This window comes from Rattus norvegicus, chromosome 10 (assembly GCF_036323735.1).
Source record: "Rattus norvegicus strain BN/NHsdMcwi chromosome 10, GRCr8, whole genome shotgun sequence".
NCBI classification, from domain to species: domain Eukaryota; kingdom Metazoa; phylum Chordata; class Mammalia; order Rodentia; family Muridae; genus Rattus; species Rattus norvegicus.
The window spans coordinates 89,192,501-89,215,137 of record NC_086028.1 but is presented as its reverse complement, the minus strand read 5'-3'; the positions used below and the strand labels follow the sequence as shown (position 1 = coordinate 89,215,137).

The 22,637-nt window shown below is 52.1% G+C and overlaps 1 protein-coding gene across 1 annotated transcript in view; it reads right to left on the bottom strand.

Annotated features, from left to right (window-relative positions):
• Positions 1–22,637, bottom strand: part of Wnt3 (Wnt family member 3) — a 43,972-nt gene that overhangs the window by 9,058 nt on the left and 12,277 nt on the right. The window contains exon 2 of the mRNA NM_001105715.2: positions 619–860. Within this exon, the coding sequence (NP_001099185.1) occupies positions 619–860 (242 nt within the window). The remainder of the gene's footprint in view (positions 1–618; positions 861–22,637) is intronic.

Genomic DNA, 22,637 nt, shown 5'->3' with positions numbered 1-22,637 from the left:
CAAAGTCAAAAGCGACTACTTTCATTCACTAGGATCAGACTTCCAGGTCTCAAGATCGCCCAGAGCGAACCACAGGCCACCAGAGTCTATGGGCACGTCTTGCTTTCAGGACGTGGGAACCAACAGGAACTCTCAGGGGACCTGCAGGGGCCATGTAGAGCTATCAGCACCAGGCAGCTTCCACACAGCCGGGAGACTTTTCCATGGCACAACACCTAGGCCTGGCACCATCCCACCCCCACCCCAAAGCTGTATTTGCATAGCACTTAACACAGCATAAGGGAAATGTCACACAAGTCTACATCAAAGCCTGGGCCCCTACTGTGTCATCCGGGAAGGAAGGCTCTGGGCTCCTTGGTGCCTGCCCTCCAATCTCAAGACCCTGGGACATCTCAGGGCTACCCAACCCCCTGCAGCACTGAAAAAGATGTAGATGATATGGAGGCCGCTTGTCCTGTCCAGGGATGGACGCCACCCACTTCCCACCAGCTTTATTACTCTCCCAGGGAGAACTCGGTCTCAGAGTTTCCCACGGCGGGAGGAGGAGGGCAGGGTCCCAGGACCCTTCCCGCCACCCCCAGTCTCCCAGCCAGTTCCCACCCCGTCTCAGGCAAGTACCTTTGTCCAGGACAGGCCCAAAGATGGCCAGGCTGTCATCTATGGTGGTACAGTTCCAGCGGCGTCCCCGGAACTGATGCTGGCACTCCTGGATGCCCAGCTTCACGCCTTCCGCTACACTGGGCATGATCTCGATGTAATTGCGGCAGAAACGCAGTTGCTTGGGGACCAGGCCTGGGATAGAGCCGCAGAGCAGAGGCTGGGAGGCCAGAGACGTGTACTGCTGGCCCAGGGCCAGGGACCTGCAGGCAGACAATGGGGATGGCACTGTAGATACAAAACACGAGGCCCAGTATGGATGTCATATCTTCCCAGAGGATGGGCCGGGCTGGGTGGGGGGTGGAATGGTCCATGGCTCAGAAGCCTGGCACCTCATGTGCTGCTTTTGACTTCCTTGGTTACAGGGTGTCCCAAAAAGGGGACAACACCGGTTTAAGCAGTATCCCTCTGACATGGGCACGTCTGACCTTCAGGGCAAGTGTAGGTCTGTGCTGTGTCACGAAAATAACCCTGGGTTGGAGATGAAGAACTGGAGCAGGGATCAAGTTCTGCGCGGTGCCTGGCTGGGCCCTGTTGCCCTGGTGGGAATTGCAGGACTCCCGCAGAGCAATCTCTCAGGGACTCCAGGTTTCAAGGGCCATGTGGAGACTAATCCAAACAGAAAGGACAAAGGAAGCGGAGGCCATTGTGATCTCAGCTTCATCTTGGGGGGGGGGGGGGGAGCATAAGTCTTAGCCGAGTGTTCTCCCTCCCTCCCTTCTCCCTCTCTCTCCACAAAGCCCTCTAGCCTCTTCCCCAAGAGTATGGACACCAAGAGCCTGTTTGACTCAGGCATCGGGTGCTCTGTCTACAAGGGCCTCTGCCACCGTCTTTACAGTTCCCTAGAAGTTTCTAGAATGCCACCTCCCCTCTCACTAGAGACAGAGGCTCTGTTTGATGACTAGTTTAACTCGGGAGCAAAAGGAAAATCCCAGCAGGCATTCCCCCAACCCTGTCGCTTCAGTCAAGCCACCCCATTATTCCACCCTTTATGCTTCAACCCTTGGGATTTCATAGCGTTGGTAAGTACACCCGGGGGAAAGGGTTAAATACTGTAGGGGGAAAAAAAAATCAAGGTACTACCAGATCCTCTACCTTTTCCTTCTCTCCTCCCAAGAAAGGGACAGTAGAAATTGTGGGTCTCTGGGGGGGGGGACTTCACAGCCCATTGTGACCAGACCCATAATAAAGTGCAGAGTGACTTGAAAGAAAGAGACATAGGCACTGGCTGGGGTCAAGTCCAGGATACAAGAGCCTAGGAAAGAGGGCCAGGGATAAACTCTGGAGTAGGTCAGAGGAGATACACAAAATCTTCATTGGCTAGCCATGGGTGAACCAAACGCTCAGAGCTTGGGATGGAACAGGCTTGATCAGTTTTTGATCTTCTCTATCCCCTGATGAAGAATCTGGGTTTCCAGAACAAAGTAGCTTGCCTTAGGCTTCTTGAGAACAGGTATGTGGCCAATCAGAGCTGCCTCCTCAACCACCCCACCCCACCCCCCACTCAACACTCAGAGCCTTGGTTGCTCAGTGCAGAGGCTCCAGCACAACGTGGCACACAGCACCACCACTTCCGGCAGCCTCTGGCCTCAGCTGCCACGGGAAGAAGTCCAGGTTTCACCACTGGGAAGAGAGACTGGGAGTGGGCAGAACTGGGGGGGTTTTCATTGGTGGCCTTGAGGAGCCACGTCCTGACCCCAGCTCTCAGAGCCTCGAGCTTGCCAAGCAAGCGGTCGCCCACTGAGCTCTCCCCAACCCCAGCCCTGAGCCCTTTAGAAAAGGGAAAGCTAGGAATGTGGTTATGCATTCCTGTAATCCCAACACTTGGGAGTCAGAAGCAAGAGGGTCAGGAGTTACACGCTAGCCTGGGCTACAAGAGACTGTCTCTTGTTGAGACTGGACAAGAGTGAGAGAAAAAGAATGAGGTGGCCACAGACACCTTAGTGTCGCACCATCATGGCTAACCACCAACTCCTCATTAACCTTCTTGAGTTGCCTGATAACAACCCAGCACACAGTGGGGGCTTTACTAGCTGCCCACACCAGAAACTAAACTACCAGGCTCCACGGCTCCTAGGCAAGCCACTTACCTCTGCCTTATGGGTAATATCTATCTGGGTCCCCAGGGAGCTGGGGTGGCTTCAGGCCTGGCCTGTCTACACCCTGGTGGGTTCACATCTGAGTGGAAACAAAGGTGAGCCTAGAGCCTAAAGGCACATAGCAAAGGCCTTGGGAAGCCCAGCCAAAACACCTAATTATGTATTCCTAAACACGTATTATGTGTCTGACCTAAGCTGGGCACAGTTCTAAATGTTTATGTCTTTATTCTAATAATAAATATGTCCTAATCCTCACAACCAGTCTATGAGGTAGAGACAGTGTCATCATCACTATCATCCCATTTCACAGAGAGGGAAACAGAGGCAAGGGAGCTAAATAAGCTGCCTGAATCTCTGAGGCATGAAGTGCCAGAGTTGAGCCTCCTCCCTCTTGGCCTGTCTTCTCTCTCTCCTCTTCCTCCCCTACAGACCCCTGCCCCCAACTAAGCCCTCTCTCTGCAGTGTTGTAGATCAAGCTCATCTTCACACACTTGGTCAGCCACTCGCCCCCTAAGCCCTACTGACATCAGAAAGGAAAACCTAGCAAGGGTTCTGTGTAGACACTTGTCACCCAGAGCTAGGTTCGCTCCTCCCTCCAAACCTGTCTCTTCACCTCAGCTCACATCCGCTCTGCCTACCTCAAGCTTAACTTCTCCAGACATCACACTTTCTTCATCTGTGAGACAGAGCTCACTGGAAGAGTAAATGGATACAGCTCAGTGCCAGGCACATCGGAATCCCCCAAGCAATGGCAGCCACCTCTGGTTCCGTGCTCTCGGGACTTTGTCCCTGACGTGGCGCCAATCTCATTTCCCTCAGCCTCAATTCCATGACTTGGTACAACACGTCAGAAATTTCTAAGGCCACCTCCCATCAAGCGTGAGGAGGCCCCAGGCCAGAGCGGAGACCCTTCACCAGCAGCCCTGACAGGGCTGGCCAAGCAAATCCCTCTGTGACTGACAGGCTGAGCTGAGCAAAGCCATGTGTGACTTGGACGAATGTTCAAACTAACCAAAGGGCATGGGAGCACTTCCAGGATGCTCTGGTCAAAAGTCTCAATAGGCTCTATCTGGATATCCTGTGGTAATTAGCCAGGGCCTCTGGAGACAGGGCTCAGATCTACGGACAGCCTTGAGGCTGTGGCCTTGGGATTGAATTCTACAGGACAGCTGCCCTCCCTGACATGCCCTGTCGGCCCGAGCTGTGCCCACACAGCGTGGCTTACGTTCCATCGCTGCAGACATATCAGTGTAACCCACTTCTTGTCCCCATTATAGAAGAGCTTGTTCCCCTGGGAGAGTCAACACGAGAGCCTCCTGATCTTCTCTGTCTCCCTGGTGTGAGAGGCTTTGATTAGATTTGCCTTGAGGCCAGCTGAAACTGCTTCACACCCTTTAAGCTTGCAGAGCTCCCCACCTGAGAGCCTCTCGGGAGCCCATACCCAGGCTAAACTGTCCCTGAATCACTTCTAAAGACTCCTGTGAGTTCCCAGGCAGAAGTAACCTTTCCTAGTATGAGTGCTCCTGTACCCCATTCTCCCCTTCTCCCCACAGAAGGCTGGCTAATTTGTTTGCTGCGTGACACAATTGTCTCCCCACACGCATACACCAGCACATTTGGCCTTCCAGTCAAGAAATAGAGGACACCCCAAAGAGCCAGCCCGATGCCCCCACCCAGCAGGTTCCAGGCAGCCGGAGGTCTCACCCACACACAGAACAAGACTCCTCAGTTCCGCTGAGGGACTTCCTCCAGTGAGGATCTGAGATGGTGACCAGGCTCCCAAAGGAGGTTGGGGCATGGCTGGCACCGGCAGCTGGTGAGGGGGAGGTTGGAGGGCTTGCCAGGTCTGCCCAGCTGGGTAGGGACTATTTATACCCAGCTCCTGTCCCTGACTTGCCCTGCTCTGCTCAAGGTCCCATTGTCTTCAGCCCCAGAAACGGCAACTCATCCTTCATCCCAACCACCTACCATCCAGGCCCAGGCAGATGCAATCGGCCAGGTGGACAAGTCATAGATGCGAGTGGGGCTTAGGCTGACAGCAGAGACCAATGTCACTGTCCAATTAGGCCAGACTGAGAACATCCCCATGGCCCTGTCAGGTTGCCACTGACACCCAGTTCTTTGTCACCTGTTAGGCAAAGGGCTGTGGGTGGGTATGCATGAGGACAAGATCAGACACAGTTTTTCTTGCTGCAGAGGGAGCCCGGGACCTTACCCATGCTAAGGCAAGGGCTCTACTAGGGAGCTACTACATCCCAAGATAGTGTTGCTCTGAGACATGGCCATAGTCTGTGGCTCACGTGGGCCTTGACTTTGCAATCCTCCTGTCTCAGACACCTGAGTACTAGGATTACAGGTGTGCAACTCAGACACAACCATTTCAATGGGTTAATTCATATTTTTTACCTACAGATGTCATTAACTAGAAGGAAAAGGGAGAGATCTGCAGCAGTCCCCAAAGTATGCACAAGTGGCTTGTTAATATTTTTCACACGAATGTAGAATTATATATAGATACAGAAGACTTTTCATGAAATACAGAATTCATTGTTTTGTTTTTTTAGGGACAGGATTGCATGTACCCCAAGGCTGGCTTTGAACCTCCTATGTAGTCCTGGGTGATCTTGAATTTCTGAGCCTCCTGACCCTTACCCGAGTGGCAGGATTGTTGGCATGGGCCACCACATCCAGTTTATACAGACGGTACTGGGGATCAAACTCAGGCGTTTGTGCCTGCTGAGAAGGCACCCTACCAACATCTCTAGTCTCTGTTGGAGAATTCAGGGCAGCTTGGCTGCTGCATGGACTTACAAAGAGAAATGTCCTGTGGCCTTAAAGACCCTCGGACTCGCCATCCCTCTGCATGACTGAGCCCCTGCTGAGGCCAGGCTGGCTCTGCAAGTTTACACCAGGCTCATCCTACTAGGGGGCCTCCCCTGTATCCAAGCCAGCTTGTTTTGTTTGCTTTTAAGTTTAAAGTTTCCGGACAGGACCTTAGAGCTTAGGGAGATGTTGGATGTTGGGGGAGAGAGGGGCAGGTCACCAAGTTCAGGCTATCTTAATGGTTAACTATTTTTGTTTGGAAATGGACGCAAACACAACCTCCCTCCATTCCCTATATATAAAGCATTTTAAAAAAGAGAATTTGCTATATACTGCAGGATCCAGCAGCCTCAGCTTAGGCTCGTGTTCCTCAGGAATGACTGTTTAGGATGAGGAGAATGTTCTAGAAACAATAGTGGTAGTTGTTTGACATTGGAATGTATTTAATGCATTGATTTATACAATCAGTAATAGCTAAAATGACTAGGACCGTGTGTCCACCTGAGTCCCTCGATTATTTTTTTCTATAAGAAAGTTTTCATTTATTTGCCTTTATTTTATGTGCCTTGGTGTTTTGCCTGCGTATGTGTCTATGTGAGCGTGTCAGATCTTGGAGTTCCAGACGGCTGTGAGTTGCCATGAGAGTGCTGGGATTTGAACCTGGGTCCTCTTTAAGAGCAGTCAGGGTGCCCAACCACTCGACCATCTCTTCAACTCTGAATCCCACAATGTTAGGGGCCTTTCTGAGAGCCACTAGTCTGGTCCACTTTAATGGAGATACGTACTCAAAGCTCAGTTGACTGGAAAGATCAGAAGTCATGGCCACATCCCCCACCCATTGCCAGCAGACTCTTCTCTCTGCCCCACTGTCCCTTCCTGTGAGTCCCAGGGTGTGGTAAAGACACATGCTTAGCTTCTCTAGGACTTAGCAGGGTGGACAGAGTGTATTTGGGGCCACAGCATAGGGTGAGGCTCCCTGGCACCTCTGTTAGTCTTGGGATGAGTGTGAATGAGTCTTACTCTTGTTGCCCTTCTCCTCCTTATGATAAGTAGCCATCCATCTGACCTCAGAGAGGTCATGAGACTCTGATCCAGAAGCCTAGGTTCTCATTACATAAATGCCCAGGCATTGGGAGGGAGAGGAAGGCAAAGGGCTTCCAATATCCCCAGAAGGGCACAGAGCCAGGTATTCTGTCTGCTGGCTTCGAGGCAATACTAGACAGAGGCCCAACCCATGTTTGGTCCAGTAGAACTCTACCTCCTGGGCAATATGGAAACTTCTAGAAGCCAGAGGAAGATCTTGAGAAATGGGCAAAAAGAACCGAAGCATGGCCTTCCCACTTAGGGAAGTTAAAGCTGCTGGGAGAGGACAAAGTTCAGGGGACCGTGTACCTGATGCCTAGGAAAAGAGCTGAGACTGGTGGGTCAGGGTTCTCTCAACTCCTGGAGCCTCTATGGGCCCTGCAAGAGGATGTCTGCCCCGGCACCTTGGCAAGAAGGTTTGATAGAGAGAGAGGAGGGAGAAATCCCAAGATGCATCTGCTGCCCCCTTTCCTAGGAATCTATGTTGATCTGGACACATACAGGGCCCCGTGCAAGCTGAGCACACAGCTAGCCCTTCCCCAGCATCACAGTGCATGCTAAGTGTATTTCCACGTGACACCGTGGCCGTCAGTTCACAAATGAAACCTAGACGCTGCCCTTCACAGAAATCGGGGGCACCCGGACCTCTCTCCATCTCTTATACCTGCCTTTCTGGATCCCGCGGGAACGGAGACAACTTTAGCAGCTCACATGCAGAGGCTGAAGGGAAAAGGGTGGAGCCCAGGGCAGGGCTGGGTTTCCAGTTTGCCTGAGTCTGGGCCTGCAGACTGGGCCCAGCGGAGGATAAGCGAACGGAGGGTTTGGTCGAGCAGCTGGGCTCGAGTCCTTCCTTGGTAAACACATTCACTCAGCGCCTGCTCACTCAACATCGCTTAGCGAGTGATGACTCCAAGCCTGGCCGAGCTCCAGGTGCTAGGAACACAGAGATGAATGAAGCCCCACGGAGGAGCACCCAGGCCAGGAGACATCTGTCAACGGCAGGCCAACGAGCCCTCTTCAAGCACCTACCAGATCAGGGTACTGTGGATGCCACACGTGAGCAGGAGATGGTCTTTGGCTACTTGTCACTTACATCCTCAGTCATCAGTAGCGTAGGGAAGAACACTGAGTCTTCCAGGGTGGGGCCAGCAGGTCCCCACTGCTGTGATCAGGAGCAGCTACGCACCTGGTGATTAAAGCTGGGCTCGCTTAAGCACCTGGAACAGAGCAGCCTCAGACTAGGAGGCTGGGGACAACAGCTGGTGTACCCAGGTTACCATTTGTCTCTCACCTGGTCTATTCAGGAGGGGGTGGGGGATGGCAAGGGGCCCCACCTGCCAAGTTTTATACCACTCCGGGCAAGCTGGCAGAGCTGGAAGCATCCTGAGCTGGACTTTGGTCTGTTGATCTATATCCTACCTACAACGGGACAAGGGCAGAACTGGAGATCAAAAGCTGGGAAACAGATGGAAGGCTGGTGTGACAGTTGGCACTAAGGTCCCGGCAAAACATTGCCACCACCGGAGGCCTTGGTGAGCCGGAAAGGCTAACTGGGGCTGTGGCAGTGGATGGGCCTACTGGCCATTGCAAGATGAAGGGCTTCAGGAAACAGAGAGATAAGGACAAAGAGAAGAGGTGTGGAAGGTCTGAACCAGGGTGACCCATGGAGATGGCATTCGTTAGAGGCTAGAAACAAAAGGAAAAGGGAGCCTTGGGGACAGTGACAGCTGCAGACCCCATGTCCAGATCATGGGGCGGTGCAGAGCCCAAAGAGGAACGCAGAAAGCAGCCGTTCCCACTTGAAGTCAGTTGTTCAGAAGGTACATCGGAAAGGCACACTAGACCTGATCTCCCAAAGGGTACCCAGGTCAGCTGGAAACCTCAGGATGGGGCTGCCGATACCATGTGCCAGGCAGGGAGGAGCGATGCTGCCCGAACAGTCCGGTATGCACAAACCTCACATGAAGAGGCCTAAAGACTGTGGGACCACAGGTTGTGTCCCTGGCTCCGGTTTCACAGTCCTTACAGAGAGGCAAACTGCCTGCATGTCTGGCCAGTCATCACAAAGTCCCTTCCTCAGCTCTGTTCCTTTTCTCCTGTCTCCTCCCTAGGTGAGACTCTGGTTCACCCTAAGGCAGGCCCTCCTGTGGAGACTCCTTTCTGACAGACAGAGTGGGGTTTACCCCCAGGGTGACCTCCCACCCAGTCAGAGCTGCGGAGGCCTGGAGACCAGCCTCTGGGTATGTTTCTCAGGCTGAACTCTGAGCCTCTGGGTTTTGGCTAGTCTTTGCCGTCACCAGCGCTACCATTAGCAAGGCAGGAGCAGGGAAGCAGAGTCTCTTGACAAGGCCATTCCTTCTGGAAGGAAGCAGCCACAGAAGGGCAGGCAGCCCTTCTTCCTCTCTTCCTGAAGCTCCCATGGAACTCGAGCAACAGCACTTGCTGGCTCTGCTGGCAGAAAGACTGCTTATGTTCTGGAAGTAACTCCAGCGACTCATCTTCACCCAATACTTCTAGAAGTTCCTCTCAGGGCCCAGTGGAGCCTTTAAAGGCAGCAGTGCACTTGCGAGGGACCCCCAAAGAGACTGAATTCTGGGCACCCATGGAAGGAAGATGATGTGGGAAGAAATATGCAATCAGGGGGCCAGCCACTCTTGGACCCCTGTCAGAGGGAAGTGGTAGCGGTCCTGCCTCCACCCAAGAAGCTGGGTGGACCCTTCCCACCGAAGGGAGCCCAAGCCTGACTGGAATGTGCCGGCGTCTACTCTGTGCCTCAGAGGGCCTGCAGGCCCAGATCTGATAAGGTGTGTGACAAGTCCGCCTGAAAAATGTTGAAACCTGTGAAATGTTGAAACCTGTTTTTTGAGGTGTCCTGTGCATGAGCCACCACCCCCACCCTATTTCATAGGAAGGGGGAGTTGATCACAGTGGAGGAGGGAGGCCGAGGCGGCGGCAGGGACAGAAGGACTGTCCCTCTTGGCTAGATTGGGGGTTGGAGCATGGAGCAGGCTGGCGGGTCCTAAAGAGGACTTAAGGGAGCTAGTAAACTGTAGAGAGAGGGAGGGATCCAGAGAATCCGAAAGGGAAAGGGTAGAAGGAGGAGACAAGAGTCTCTGCAGCCTGGTCTGATTCATCGTCTCTAGAAGGACTCAACAGAAGCAGACTCAGCCGGGAATATCTAGATAGCGGGTCCAGGTCTCTCTGAGAAATGTCAGCTGTTTCAGGGAGGGACATGGCTTCCAGGAGGTCAGGGCAAGAACTGAGTCATTTCCTCTAACCAAGCAGTCCCCAAGTGAGTCCTCATGATCCTCCCTTCCCCACCCCCACTGAGCAGGTCGGGTCCTCGCCCCTGGCCCCAGAGGCCATAGTGAGGCTCTGCTTCACAGAGAAGACAGTCAGGGATCAAAGGCTTACTTAGGTTGCAAATGACTCTCTGAGGATGCATTTTAGTCTTTCTAGTGGGGGCACACTGACCCTCCCGGAAGAAGCGATGGTCAGTTAGAGCAGGGTTTCTGAGTACAAGGTTGATGATCAGTAGTAAAGGCTTGCTGAAAAGAAGTTTCTACCTGAAAAGTGTCCCTTCTTGGCCTGTGGCTGACTGGAGGGCAGATGCAATGTGAGAGGCCCTGGAAGGCGATTGGAAGCCTCCTATCAATGGTCACAGAGCCAGCCGGCTACCAACCATTAAAGCATCAAGTCACAAAATGTCAAAGCTTGGTAGGACGATTCACTTCTTTTTCTCTCAGGGCAGGGGTAGAGGGGTGGGGGGGGGAGGAGAAGTTGCACCCCCCCCCCCATGAGTGAAGTGACTCATCCAATGTCCTTCAATGGTTCAAAGCAGAGGGGGGGATGGCCTAGGCCTTTTAACCTCCAGCCAGAGCTCCATCTCCTTATACCACACAGAACCTCTCATATGCTCACAGAGGCTCAGCCCGCACACTGGGACTCCATGTTACTGGCATAGTTCCTGCCTCGGATGTATTGGATGGAGCCACCAATTCTATACAGAAGAGGCACTGTGTAGTTGACTGAGGGTGGAGTCCCATTTGGGGTAAGAATTCTAAAAACCAGGAGTGCCTAGGGGAGAGAGGCTGAGAGCCAGCCTAGGCTTTAGGCTTGAAACTGAAGCTCAGCTCGATTTGGCCATCCTTTTCTCTCCGGGCTCTGCCATTCATTTCTCTGCCTACTGACCTGCCAATCACAACTATAAACTCCCCTTAAGCCAAGCCTGCTTCATCAGTTCCTTCAAACCCTTCTATACCACTTCCTCCCTGCTGACCCTCTAAGGCAGTTAGAGATGGCTGGGGCAGTCTCTCACTTGCAGCGAAGTGAGGGCTTGACAGGATCTGGTTTAATTGTTCTGGGAAAGCAGACAGCTGGTTCCTAGGTCAGAAGTGTCCCCAGTTCTCATGTATTCTCTTTGAGTCGAGTTTTGGTAAAAGACAAACCCGCACGCCGAGCCATTCATTTCACTTTGAGCTCCTGTTCACCCCTCAGGAGCTGAGGTTAAAATCCCTTCTTGTTGCCTTCAGTTTAAGTTGTTCCTCCCGGTCATCTCTTCAGCTTATCAGAGGAAGACAGACCTTGAACGTCCTCTACTGAGCTGTCTACAGAGTCCATCTCTCCACTAAATGGTGAGTTTTCTCAGAGGACAAATTCTCTCACTCACTGGCAGCAACTAAGTGGAGAGTCTGCCTTTCTGATGGACACAGGACCCTCTTGGACTGGACCCAGAGGCTCCTACTGACTTCCCCAGCCTTTCCTCCCTACTCGGGCTATCACCACGACAAGCTGAGGGCAGAAGTCACCCTGCTGGCTCTCTGGGCTTTTCTCACAACTGTCACCCAGCCTGGGAAGTCTTTATCCGAGTCTTCAAATGCAGAAAGCTGCTACCAGAGACCATTTTTCTGGGGGGGGGGGCTCATTGAGGGCCACCAGCCTGGTGTCTGTCTTCATTTTAGGGACATTTACACTGGGCCAGCTGTGTGCTAGATGTTGAGAGCATACAGATGTTCATGGGCGTGGTTAAAATCTATAAGAACTACCAACTCCCAGATACAGACATTCAGATCTGCTGAACCAGAGCCAAGAGAACTCACCTTTTCCCACACCTTCCTCACCATCCACTTTGGAGAGCCAAGGATGATCACTGCCCAGTTGGCTGCTGGGACCAGGAAAGCAGGTGAGACACTTAAGCAGCCAGCTCACTAGGGGTAGATTTGCAAAACCCAGACACATGGACTCCAGTACTAACTCGCTGGACCAGCCCATCTGGGAAAGAGACTGAGAAACCCCATTAAACACCTCCAAATAAGTAGGACAGCTGGATGGCTGAGGATGGCGCAATGTGGGGTACCCAACCTCATCTATAAAGCTCCCCAGCCAAAGACAGTTCATCTAAGAGGTAACCCTCAGTTGTCAGGAAAACAAGAGACAGAAGAACAAGTCATAGGACTCTAAAGAAGCAGGCAGATGACCTGAGAATAGGTCACATGATCAAAGACTACAGACCAAAGCTCTCTAAAGAGTATGGACAGTGTGTTGGGCATGAAGAGAATTACCTTGAGGTTAAAATGAAGACAAGAGAAAAGAAATGACTGGAGCCTGCGTCAAAAACCTTTAGGGTAAAGGCAGAGAGAAAGACACCTAGGAAACCGGAATCACGGGGAGTCCTTAGTAATTTTGTTAACCAGCATGGTGGCTTGAGGTCGGCGGTGGGGGAAACTTCACTTTGCAATTGTTTGGCAAAAACAAACATGCACGTGTAAAACATTAAAAAATGGCGGCACTAGGAGGCATGTAGATGTTTACTCCTTGTATTAGTTTCGTCTACTTTTCCTTATGTAGCTCTGACTGGCCTGAAACTTGCTATGTAGAATAAGCTGACCGGGGACTAGCTATCACCTTTCCGGCTCCCTATCCAGGTAGGATGGGGTTTATCAAAGCCATGGCCTCGGGTATGCTGAGGTAAGCACCTCTATCAATTGAGCGACATCTCCTGCCCCCTCCGACGCCAGGCCCTTGTAGCACGTTCTGCCGGCCCTAAACCTCTAAGCAAGATCCACAGCCCTCATTAACAATGGTCATAATAAAACTTTGAAGAACAATAGAAACTCCCAACTCATTAGTGGGGACTTCTAGATGGAACCTGTGCAGGGCAGGAACCTCGATAGTTCAGATGCTGGGAACACCACCAGGTGGGGGAGGTGTTGGGGGAGTTGGAATCGACACCCGGACTGGTACCAGCACCAGCAGCAGGTGCGCGCTGCAGCGGGCGGCGGGTGGGGATGGGGGCGGGAGCAGCGCCACACCCGGCGCTCAGGGCTACGTTCCCGCTCCTTGCCTTTCAAGGTGGGTATTTCCACTGCATTCCCAGGAGGTCTTCCTTGCGCCTCGTCCCCCACAGCGCCAAGGATCCGCAGGTGAAGGCAGCCCGGCCGGCACCTGGACTTCCCCCGCCCTCCTTCTGGAGGCTGCGCGCAAGTTCAAAGCGCTGCCTGCTCCTCCCTCCCGGGCCCATTCCCGGGAGCGAGCCTCAACACCTTCCTGCGCACCCCATGCCCCGCACCCACACCGTCACATTCACCAGTCCTGGGCTCCTGCCTCCGCTTCCTCCACCGAGCCTAGCCTTTCTTCTCTGGGTTCCTGAGTGCCCACTCCACACTCATAGCTGCAAGCAGGACTCCCGCTAGGTATTCCAGCTCTCAGAGAAGGGCCGCTCAGGCTCAATGCTGGCTTCACACAGAATCCACAGTCTGATGTCTGCTCTTCTTCGCGTCCTTAGGTCTGGGTACTCAGTGGGTCTTCGCTGCATTTCAAGGAGCAAGCCAGGAGCCAAAGGAGACTAGGGCCGCTCATGAGACTCCAACGCTGGGCCCCATCGGCTCCGCCCCACGCCACACATCCTGGTACCCAGAGTTAGCCTCCCTTTCCTTCCCAAGCCCGGTGTTTTTCTCATCCTAGCTCTCCAGGTTTCTCAAGCCTCCATCTTGACAGCCACAGCAGCCAAACTGTTTTTGATCAGTAGCGTGAGTGAAAAGTGTTTGGGCATGTCCCTCATCTACACAGGCCAGGTATAAATCACAGGCGCCTCCAAGCTTTGAGTTTAAGAGCCTCACTACTAACTGCTCGCTAAATAACATTCATTCGAAAAGGAGGGTCGCCATGAAAACCACTTCCAAAAGAAATCTTGTCTTCGGCAATGTTGGGGGACCCCAGCCCCCTTGCCCCACATTACATTCATTCCTCCTTGTATCTCTCTTCTTTTGAGAGTTTTCCCTTCCTGATTTCCCCTCCCAGGTTGCTGAGTCCTGCAGTGGGGGTTACATGCCTATGGAGTACAGACGCTCCCAGACATGTTGGGTGTCCACAGAAGTTCTGGGTTCAAGGTCTCAAGACTTGCCTGCTACAGCGATCCACATCTTTCTGAGTTCTTTTGCACGGGAGCTGGGGGCGGGGGGGGGGATGCATTCTGCAGGTTGAGCCCTTCCCATACACCCATGTCCTCTCACTGTGCCTAACTTTGTCACCCCAGGAGACTGCAGGGTTGCAGGGTTCAGCTGACACCTCAAGCATTTCTGCTTTTACAGTCTGTTGTGTTGTATTTCTTTGTATATAAAACACACACTCTCTCTTGTTTCTCTCTCTCTCTCTCTCTCTCTCTCTCTCTCACACACACACACATTTAAATAAACTCTAATTATAGATTTTTTTTCAGTACTGGGGATTAAACCCAATACTGCTAGGCAAGGACGAAACTGCAAAGCTATATATCTTCAGCCCTTTCCTATTTTATAGATAGAGAAATATAGACAGAGATAGATAGCCCTACTAAGTTCTCCAGCCCACATTGAGCTTTCACTTTTTTAACCCCCTTCAGTGAGACATAGTGTGCACTTATGTGGTCATGACTGATCTAAACCTCCACAATGTAGACCAGGCTGGCCTTGAACTCACAGAGATCCACCTGCCTCCGCCTCATCAGTGATGGGATTAAAGACGTACGTTCATCTTGAACTTTCCATCCTCCTGCCTCAGCCTCTTGAATAGATGGGTTTACGGGCCTGCATCTCAAGGCTTGGACAAATTATAGATTTTTTCTACAAAGGAGCTGGGTATTTTCTGCATGTGGGCAGATGTCAACACAGACCCGTGGCTAAGGCTCCCTCAGAACTCACTCTGGCCCTGAGTGGCTACAGACAGGAGGAACCTACAAAACAAGTGGAGATGAGGTAATGGGGGCCTCTTTGTGGAACAGCTATAAATGAAATAAAGGGGGTGCTTTTACAGGTGCACACTCAGTGGTGAATAAGCTAATATGGGGTGCACTTATCTGGGGAGACAGTAGTTAATAAGGCCATGAGGAGATGACTTCCTGAGGTGTAAGGGAGTGGGGGAGTCGATGGGGGAGACCATTTCCAGGGCACTCACAATGGTTATTATTTGTAAAGGCCAGCATTTATTGAGCCCTGACTCTGTGCCAGGTGTCATGTAAAGCATTTTACACGAAATACATCCTTTAATTTGCCAAGGAACCCAATGACGTTATTGTCCCCATTTGACAGGTGATGACACAGGTTCTAGAGGCCCGGGAATGTGAGGTCATACAGCTAGTGATGGAGGTGCTGAGACTGCTGAGAGGGCAAGAGGGAACTTATTGGAGTGGGGTCTCTACAGTGTGTCAGTGGAGAGCTGAGACACCCAGCCTGTCTTGTTGTTCAGGCTGAGTACTGGACTCATACTGGAGCCTTCCTTCCTACTGGTATTTTTCCCTTGAATGTTGGTGTGAATCTCCCACCCTTGACATTTTTGCCTCTGTATCAAAGCAGGGTCGTGTCCCGGGCATCCTCAGGAGACAAAAGAGCTCTGTCCCAGGATCAGAAGGGTTAACATGGGTTCAAATGACTACAGAGAGTTCCTGGTGACTGGGCCTCTTCCAAGATAGCAAGCCCAGAAGATGAGGGTTCTCAGAACCACTGCTGCCGTGCAGACCCGGGGTTCTGGGAGGAGCAGGCCACCTTTGAGACTGCAAAGCTGTTTTCCAGAACTTCCAGATTCAGATTCATTCTTTCAAAAGCTCCAAGGGGATCAGGCTGCTACATTGTACCAATGAGAAAGCAGAGACTCAGGAGGTCCAGGGTCTGAATGGTTTGATCTCGCCTCCTACACTGCTGCCATTTTGTCTGATGGTCTTGATCCAATCTCTGGTAAGAATACAATCTGGCAGAATTCACTTATTCTGCCCCCAATGTGTGTCCTACACTAACCCAGTGCTGTTGTGGCCCCTCACCTGGAGAACTGTATAATCTAATAACAGGGCTAGGCACATGGAGGCTAAAGGACAGTTGCAAGAACACGGGCAGCTTCCAAGCAGAGCTGAGGAGACCCACAGAAAGGGGCCACATGGGAAGATGGGATGCAAAACCCATAGGGGCTTGGTATTCTCACTGCTATAGCTCTGGCTGGCCTGGAACTCATTATGCAGAGCAGGCTGTGCCCTCTAATTTATGGAAATTACCTTGCCTTAGCTTACAAAATGCTGGGATTATAGGTAGGTTCCAGCCACCACACTTGGCACCATCGTTGCTGTTATTGCTTTAAAATCTTTGATTCCTTCCAACCAAGTGTAACCCTCGATATATTGCACACACTGGGTGCGGAATGGGTGTTTCCAGGGTATTCCCAGTGGGTGTGACCTGGACCGGGAAGGAAGATGTAAAAGGGGATGCTCTATGTGCATCTTTCTGCTGTCAGAAGAAAGGAGCCTCGGACACAGAGATGGAAGTAGGACACCGACACACAGGGGCGAGGTGGACGGAGGCAGGGGCTGACAGTCAGCCACCGAGTTCAGATCCCACAGGTAGCAATGTGGGGACTATCTGTGAGTCCGAAAGGAGATTGGCAGAAACCTGGGTACTTTTGGGTCCAACCTGAGAAAGTGTCTCAGGACGCTGAGGAATAGGCACCGATCAGGATCCTTCTGCCTCTCTGGGAAATTCAGACCACCCTGTTAACAAGTTTCACCTTGTACGGCTGCAGAAAGGATAATAAAACCCCACCACCTCCATCTCCCCTGCCCCTCACACTAGCCAAGCTCTCAGCAGACCAGTGGTCCGTGAACTGCTTTGAATTCGCCACAAAGATCTCAGCCCTCTTCTACCAGATTCTCTGGCTCTGACAGCTCAATGATCTCTTTGCCTCTGGGACACAAGCTTGGCAATCTCACATACTTGCCTCCAACCCTCTGAACCACCCTGTTCTGCTCTCCCTCGCTAAGGAGGCTACAGCCTGTTACCTGGAATGAAAAATACCCAGCTTTCTCCGCTCCCCAGTGAACAGCCCCTGGCACCCATGTGTCACCTCAGTCTCTGCAAGGCGCCCACCATCTCTTCCCTTGGGAGGCCAGAATGAAGACAGGTCTAGAACGAAGGCTGACCAGTGCGAAGGGAAGGGAGCAGCTGCTTTGCCCCCTTATAATTGGGGAATAACGAGGTCTGAAGAGCCTCCCTAACTTCAAGGCCAAACAAGAGATTCTGTGACGTGTGCCCGAGAGTGATAAGCAGCGCCCCTAGCATCCTCAGTCCCTGCCATCTGACCTTCTGGAGTTCTGAACTCGGGGGGGGGGGGGAAGCGGTCCTAATGTTCTGTGTGCAAGCACAGTCTCCCAGCACACTCAGCAGGAGGCTGAGGACCATGGCCATAAGCCACGCTCTGTGAGCCCTCCGTTCTAGGACATTGCTACAGCACAGGGCACTCTAGCCACACTGCATCAAAGAGATCTTTGTCTCAGTATACTTAGCTGCCTGGGTCAGCCATGAAAGTCCTGGCCACCCTTGGGTCTTCCAAGTCTCTGCTTGCTTGCCTGTATGCTCGCTCCCTCCACTCCCTGTACCCCCAAAACAACCAAGCACTGTTATGGACTCTGGTTTGTAGGAATAAGTAATGGATCAAAATAACAAAGCCCAGCAACGTCACACATGGTGGTGCACACCTGCAGCCCTAGTATCGGGAATGCTGAAGCAGGAGAGTCACCCCGAGTTCAAGGAAAGTCTTATCTACCTGGCAATCAGCCAGCGCTGCATAGTGAGACCCTCTGTCTAAACAAGCAGACAGACAGACAATCTGGGGCTGTAGCTCAGTCTGTGTCTCAGGCACACAAAGCCTGGGGTTCTGTCTCTACCACCTCATAAAGGAAGTGTGGTCCCTTAATCCCAGAACTCAGAGACAGAGGCAGGAAGATCAGAGTGTATATCCTCCACTGCCCGGTAAATCCCAGGTTAGCCTAGGCTACATGAAACCTTGTCTCAGTTTAAACAAACAGAACTCCAGCAAACAAAGAGACAGGCTGGTGGAACATGACCTCGTTTGCGAGGCAGAGACAGGAGGTTGCCATAATTTGGGGTGGGGGGGGCACGATAACCTGGTCTACATATTTAGTTTCAGGCCAGCCAGAGCTACAAAGTGAGACCCTGTTCCCACAGTCAGTAGAGTGATTGTGGGTGGAAAGAGAGGAGTTGAGACTGGCAGGTACATGGGGACACGTCTAGTCTGACTCCAGAGTCTGCAGGCTTTATAGAGTGCCCTCCAGTCCCTGGCAAGGATAACCAAGAGATCTCCTCTGACTGCACTGACCCACAAGCCAGGGAGTAAGCAGCCACTCTTGAGAACCTGGGGACAATGGAGCAGATCCTCTGCTCTTGCAAGGCCTCTAGGCCTCCCTGTGAAACAGATGCCCCCAAACCAGTGACAGGAGGCTTAATGTGAGTGACTCATTCCACGTGGGTGTTGGAGGAAGGCTATGCAGAAATACTGTGGGCAGGGTTGGACACTGGCCAAACAGCCTCAAGTGTCCATAGCTTCTGACTCTCTCAGGACAAGGGACCCAGCTGGACCACAGAGCAACGAGATGAATGCTTCTCTTACTGTGGGCTTCATTCACTGCTCTTGCTTTTCCATTCATCCACCTCATGACCTCCAAGTGATGGAGACACTGGACAAAACACTCTCTCTCTCTCTCTCTCTCTCTCTCTCTCTCTCTCTCTCTCTCTCTCATACACACACACACACACACACACACACACACACACACACACACACACACACACACACAAGCCTGCAAAAATTTACAGCCTCCCAGTTGGAAAAATAAGACCATAAAAAAACAAACAAAAAACACTGAATTTTGAAAGGGGCAGGAGGATTTCCTAAGAGAGAAAAGACCCCTGGGCTAGCTACTTTGGGGAAACAGACTAGACAAATGCAAACAAGGGTCATCTCTGCGGTGCACCTGGTGCCACTGAGCGCCCAACGAGCAAGGCTAACTTCTAAATGTACTTTCGCCGCAGGATCACATAGGACCAGTGTGGTGAGACATTCTTTGAGACACAGTGCTCGGCCCAAACGATGCTCAGAAGAGCTGGAGGGTGTGCCCCGTGAGGGTGGGACAGAAGCCAAGCTGGTAAGAGACCGGGGACAAGGGACTGAGTCGGAATTTGACAAAGCTCCGGAAGGTCATGGACAAAAAGAGGGATGGTGGGAATGAGATGGGAGCAGTGTTTGGGGAACAGCAACATTCAGTAGCCATGACCTACTGCTCCACTCCTAGGCAAGTGTATAGAGGGAAAGCTCTCCTCCAAGGGCACATGGAAGGAAGAGAGCAGACTCCTCCACGACTGTGAGCAAGAGGGGAATACAGAAAGACTCGGGAGCAATGAGGAATTTAGAAACAAAATATACAAAGAACAAAGTCAGATGTGGTGGCGCACACCTTTGATCCTAGCTCTTGGGTGGCAACAGATCTCTGTGAGCTTGAGGCCAGCCTGATCTACATAGTGAGTTCCAGACCAGCCAAGGCTATATCACAAGACCCCCATCTCAAAAAATAAGACAAAGAAGAGGAAATCACAAAAGACCACAGGCAAACTATCTCTAGTCTTTTTTTTTAATTTTAAAAACAAGCAAAGTAAAAAAATGTATTGTGGGAATTAATATCTCCGGTTACATCTTATCTTTTGTTATTGTTGCCATTGTTTTGAGACAGGATTTCTCTGTGTAGCCCTGGCTGTCCCGGAACTCCAACTCAGAGGTCCACCTGCCTCTGCCCCTACAGTGCTGGGGTTAAAGGTGAGAGCCATTACATCCAGCTGTTAATCTTCGTCATGGAATTCGTGTTCAGGAGCTGAGGAGATGGCCCCATCAGTGAGCTTTGTAAGCTAAGACCCGAGTTCCATCTCCAGCAGCCACGCGAACAAGTGTGCTGTAACACTCCACCACTGGGGAGGCATCAACAGGAGAATCTTTAGGGACAGTCTAGCCTAGTTAGTGAGTTCCAGACTGGGGGAGAGACACGTCCCCCCTCTCCTCCTCTTCCTCTCTCTCTCTCTCTCTCTCTCTCTCTCTCTCTCTCTCTCAAAAAACAGGCAAAAAATCAGGATGTGGTCACATGTGGAAGGAGATGGTGCTGGGGTGGGGAGGGAGAAGCCTACGGACAGATGCCGATGTTCTGGTTCTTCCGGGTATGGGGAAGCTCAAGGTTTCATCTTGTTATGACATCCCATAGATGATGCATTTGCTTTGTGTGCGTAAAGTACCATACAATAAAAAGCACCGGTTCGTCCACCAGTTCCCGGAAGAACAGCTGGTGTCTGTGTAGGACGAGTATCAGTCACACACATGCCACCCCTTCTTGTCTGTGACACTCCAAGCAGGGCAGCAGGGTACTCTCCCCTAAAAGGCAGATGTGCACTTCGACCTAGCCTGCCAGCAGCCTCAGGCGAGCTTATTCACCACCCTTCTCAGGGCTGAAATGACCAATGCCTCAGCCATATTAAACCTGCACAGGCCAGCCCAGGAGCCCCAGTAAAACTCCCTGAAGCCACCACATCTGACTTGCCTACCTCTTCCCAGGAGCCAGGGGCTGAGCGGAACACCAGGACACAGGGTCAGACCAGGGTCCTCACTGAATCACTTGCATCCTGCCCTGAGCCACTCCCACTTTGGTTTTCAAATAAGGTGATAATTGGAACACACCATCACAAGGTGGATGGCTTTCCCCAAGCGTGGCCCTTTCTCTAGGGCAGGATGACCTGCATTCTTTCCTGCCCCTGAGTACTCACTCGGACAGCTCTCGCTGTACTGGAATGACCTGCACACCGCCCATGATCAGCCACTGTCAGCTCAGGCCCTAGGTAGCAGGGCCTTGCAACTTTCTTGACAACACAGTGCCCCCACCTCCATTCCACATGCAAGAAACGGAGGCTCAGAAAGTCTGGGAGCCACCAACCGACAGGTCTGAGATGTGCCGTTTTCCATGGCCAGCTCTCCTTACAGGTCCATGAAGGGCACGGGCTAGAAGCTCAAGGCTGGCCCCTGCATGGGTGAGGAGGAGATGGTCGTCCAGATCATGGGAAGCAGTTAGAGCCCCACCCGAGCTTCTGAGGAGGGATCCTGAGTCATTGGCCCAACAATCGCTAGAATGATAGTGCTCCCCCAGCTGTGCTCCCCCAGCTGTGCTCCCCCAGCTGTGCTTCCCCAGCTGTGCTTCCCCAGCTGTGCTCCCCCAGCTGTGCTTCCCCAGCTGTGCTCCCCCAGCTGTGCTCTGCACCCTACAGCCACTATATGAGGTCCACTTGGGTCACAAAGACACACAGCAAAATTCTTGTCCTCAAGAGCCGATCCCTTCTTTGGAAGGATAAGAGAGATGCCAATGAGATGTGACTGGGAAGCCAAGGAACAAATGACAAGCGTCAGTCAATCTTCCTGGGGAGGAGGAGGAGAACATTGGGACACCTGGAGCAGAAAGACTGGGCCTCCAAGCAGAACACACTCAGCACTGCCCTTCAGCCTAAGACCTGTCCCCAGATGCTGCCTTGCGTTTGTGCTGTTTGGCAGGGTGGGCGGAGATGAGGGCGTCCCACTGAGACTCCAGGAGGGGCTCAGGGGGAGCAGGTGCTGGTGAGAGGCCTCAGTGAGGCAATGGAACCAACCTCACTTTGCGGAGTGGTCAGGAGTCCTCATAACCTCCCCAGGAGAAGGCAGGGGCAAGCACCAAAGCACAGAGCGGTGATGTATGGCAAGAAGAACAAACTACACGGCGAGATTAATGATGGGCAAATGGGAGGATTACTCACTATGTAGACGCCAGACCTTGTCTGTCTCATATAATATTATATCCTTTAATCCTCGCAATCCCCATTTTACAGAGGGAAAAGTTGAGGCTCAGAGAAAATAAGGTCACCCAGCTACACAGGCAGAAGCCCAGGGCTGTCCCCTAGAGCCATGCTCTAATCCTTTCGAGTGAAAGGAGGCTGAAAGCAGGCAAGTGAAGGAGAGATGAGAGTAGCCAGGAGGAGAGCCAGGCGGGGGCTGGATGGTGCAGGGTCATGGGGTTAGAGAACACTACAGTCAGGTAGGTGTGTTACCTGATGATGTCACTGCCCTTCTGATCACATCATCGAAAACCGAAAAACAAGCTAAGCACAGGGAAGGTCATCTGAGACCGAGAGTGGCAAGATGAGGCCCTGGAGGCGAGAGGGGACACAGCTGGGACAGTCCCCAGTATAGCAGCTAAACAAGAGATTCTTCTTGTTTAAGGCGAGTCCGTGCTGCAAGGCTGGAGCTGGGGGCAAGGGACAAGACGACCAAGCCTTCTCCTAGATTCTGTGCTGGGAGAACCTGGACAGACCTGTTTCCCCACCCAACCCTTTACCCTGGCCAGAGTGTATGGGATGAGAGTATTAAATGAAGGCTGGACATTCAAGTACCAAAGACTCAAACACCTCACCTCAAGTTAGCAAAGTCAATATTCCGCATTCTACTGAGATCCCTGACCTGGACTCAATGCAAAATTTAAATTGTAAACAGTATTAGTCTCTTCAAGGAGTTCATTCTAGAAAATGGTGACACGGGAAAAAATAGTCCCAGCCTCTACAGTGCTTACCCTCCCTTTGTCTCATACCAGACACCTAAGCTAAGCCT